The sequence below is a fragment of the Austrofundulus limnaeus genome, unplaced genomic scaffold (assembly GCF_001266775.1).
Source record: "Austrofundulus limnaeus strain Quisiro unplaced genomic scaffold, Austrofundulus_limnaeus-1.0 Scaffold20, whole genome shotgun sequence".
In the NCBI taxonomy this organism is placed as follows: Eukaryota; Metazoa; Chordata; class Actinopteri; order Cyprinodontiformes; family Rivulidae; genus Austrofundulus; species Austrofundulus limnaeus.
Genome location: NW_013952422.1, coordinates 1805059 through 1807435, shown reverse-complemented (window position 1 = coordinate 1807435; position 2377 = coordinate 1805059). Strand labels below are relative to the sequence as shown.

Here is a 2377-nt window from a genome sequence, read left to right as displayed (position 1 = left end):
GTAGTAGTAGTAGTAGTAGTAGTAGCAGCAGCAGCAGCAGCAGCAGTAGTAATATTATGTTTTTTATTAAAGCAGAAGTAGTGGTAGCAATAATAGTAGTAGTATTAGTAGCAGCAGTACTAGTAATAGTACTAATGCTGCTAATGATACTGCACTGCTCACTGATAAATTTAGTTTATGAGTAACACACCTTAAAATTGTGTCTAAACATTATTAAATATTTGACAACAAATGAACATAATTTCATGTCTTCAGCTTTTGTGCCTTTATTTAAAGTCATGACACACGTATGTACAATCTGTGAGTGTCGACTTAAACAAGAAGTTAGTAAAGACTCATTGCATCATAGGCCTGATGAGCTGTAAAAACTTTAGCAACACGTTCACCGTGGCTCCTGAGGAAATGTGTCAACCCAGGGAACATTTTGGTAAGACGTACATATACGTATGTTACCAGAGATTTTTATTAGTACAACAGGATGGTACTATAACAGGTCTTTTGACACAATTGGATCATCAGGCAAACCTGCATTATAAAACCAGCTGTGAAGTCAGAATGTTCTGGTGAGGTTGAAGGAAAACAGGGGATACAGATTTTATTTCCATGCAGAAGTCCAAAGTCAGAATAGCACCAAGAGTCTGCTGAAAACATCACTTCAGTACTGTTCGAGGAAACATTTACACACTTGAAGTCATAACTGCAGAAAAACATAAATCTGTGTTTGTGAAAAAGAAAATTTATAGGAAACAAAGATAAAGGAAAGTATTTTAAAATAGACAAAACAATTTTAGAAAACTTTTTTGTGCAAGTTCTATCAAAAGCTTTTGAACAGTTTGATCAGCTGAGTATAGATTTAATAATGTTTTATTTTAAGTTTTCTTTATAAACTTTTTGGTTTTAACTCCTTATGTGTCTTAAAATGCAAGTGCACAGAATTATTTTGTTAAGAAATGAAAAACAATGTAAATAAACTTCGTAGTGAGAAGAATTAAACCGCTCTCTCCAAGAAACAAAGAAAAAAGATCTGCTACTACTAGAGGTATTTGTATTATTTGTCAGTTTTTTTCCCCTGGCACCATATGAATATTTAATATCTTCTTATTTCATGTGATCTTGCACGTCCCTGCAGGCAGTCCTCATTGTCGTTTCCAGAGCTGCAGACTTTCTGTCGATTTGTTGCTTCTTAATATCTGAAATATATAAAACAAAACATCATGAGCATTAATGAGAGATGCAATGATGGTAAACATGTCGTGTCGTGTAAGATACTTACGTCGACATGTGACAACCTGACACGTAGGCGTAGCTCCCAGTGTAGCGGACGTCACAGCGCACAATATTATTGCTGTAGTCTGATTCTGGTACCTGATAGTATGGATTCACACTTATCTGTGAAGACAAAACACAAAGAGACGTGAACCTGAGCAGCCTAAAAAACAAAATTATTAAACACAATCATTAGCACAATGGAATTTTACATTTTGTTTCAGTAAAATACATTTATCATCTTAGAAAAGAAGTTGTTTGTTAGAAACCTTGAGGGTGTACTGTCCTGGTTTCACATCTGTGATGTCGATCCACTGGCAGTCGATGTCTGCGTTGTATGTGTCATAACATCCTGGACTCAGGCCCTGCATGTCCGACAACATCCATATAAAACACAACGTTAATAAACTCTCAGTTCTACATGGAAAATATGGGGCGAATTGTTAAAAAAACATTTTCATCATTTGGCTCACTTTCTAAATTTAAAGTCCTAGTTTAAAAAAAATCTAACATTTTATTGTTATTTTGCTCTGTTCTTTTGTTTTGCAAACTTTTGCTGAATGTTACATTTAAATGTTAAACAAATATATGCAAATATTAAATCCTAAGTCTAAATGTAAAGGTTAAACCTTAAATGTTGAAGTTTACATTTAAGTGGTTTGGAATGGAACGCAGTGTTTGTCGTTGGTGCTTGGCTCTTGTTACGAAACCATCATCCTGAGACAAAAGCAGCTGCTAACGTTGCTAATGCTGCTAATGTTTTCCTATAAAGCCTGAAACATACTCGCTGTGATGCCGACCGGTCGATGTGCGGTCACGTGGTTGTTCGGCATTTGTTTTTGCACACACCTTTCATGGCCCCAGAGATGCACCGTGCCGAGCACCTGGGAAACCCCTCCCACTGCAGCAAACGTCACTGCGTGGGGTTTCTTCCCGCTAGAGTGGACAAAGTCAGAAACCCGTCACCTGACGTTATTTATCCACAATCGGTCCTGGAGCTCCACAGATTTTATCAGTTAAATTCCTCCATGCGAAACGTCTGTTTTATCTCCATTCATGAGTTTTCATGAACTTGTCTGCTTCTTAATACAACAGTCAGCTCTGTTAGCAA

At 36.7% G+C, this 2377-nt stretch overlaps 1 protein-coding gene across 1 annotated transcript in view; it reads right to left on the bottom strand.

Annotated features, from left to right (window-relative positions):
- Positions 1-241: 241 nt before the first annotated feature.
- The window catches only part of loxa (lysyl oxidase a), an 8689-nt gene continuing 6553 nt past the window's right edge, over positions 242-2377 (bottom strand). The window contains exons 5-7 of the mRNA XM_014003809.1: positions 1536-1631; positions 1274-1389; positions 242-1190 (exon numbers count right to left, since the gene is read on the bottom strand). Coding sequence (XP_013859263.1) covers positions 1184-1190; positions 1274-1389; positions 1536-1631 — 219 coding nt within the window. The 3' untranslated portion in view covers positions 242-1183. The remainder of the gene's footprint in view (positions 1191-1273; positions 1390-1535; positions 1632-2377) is intronic.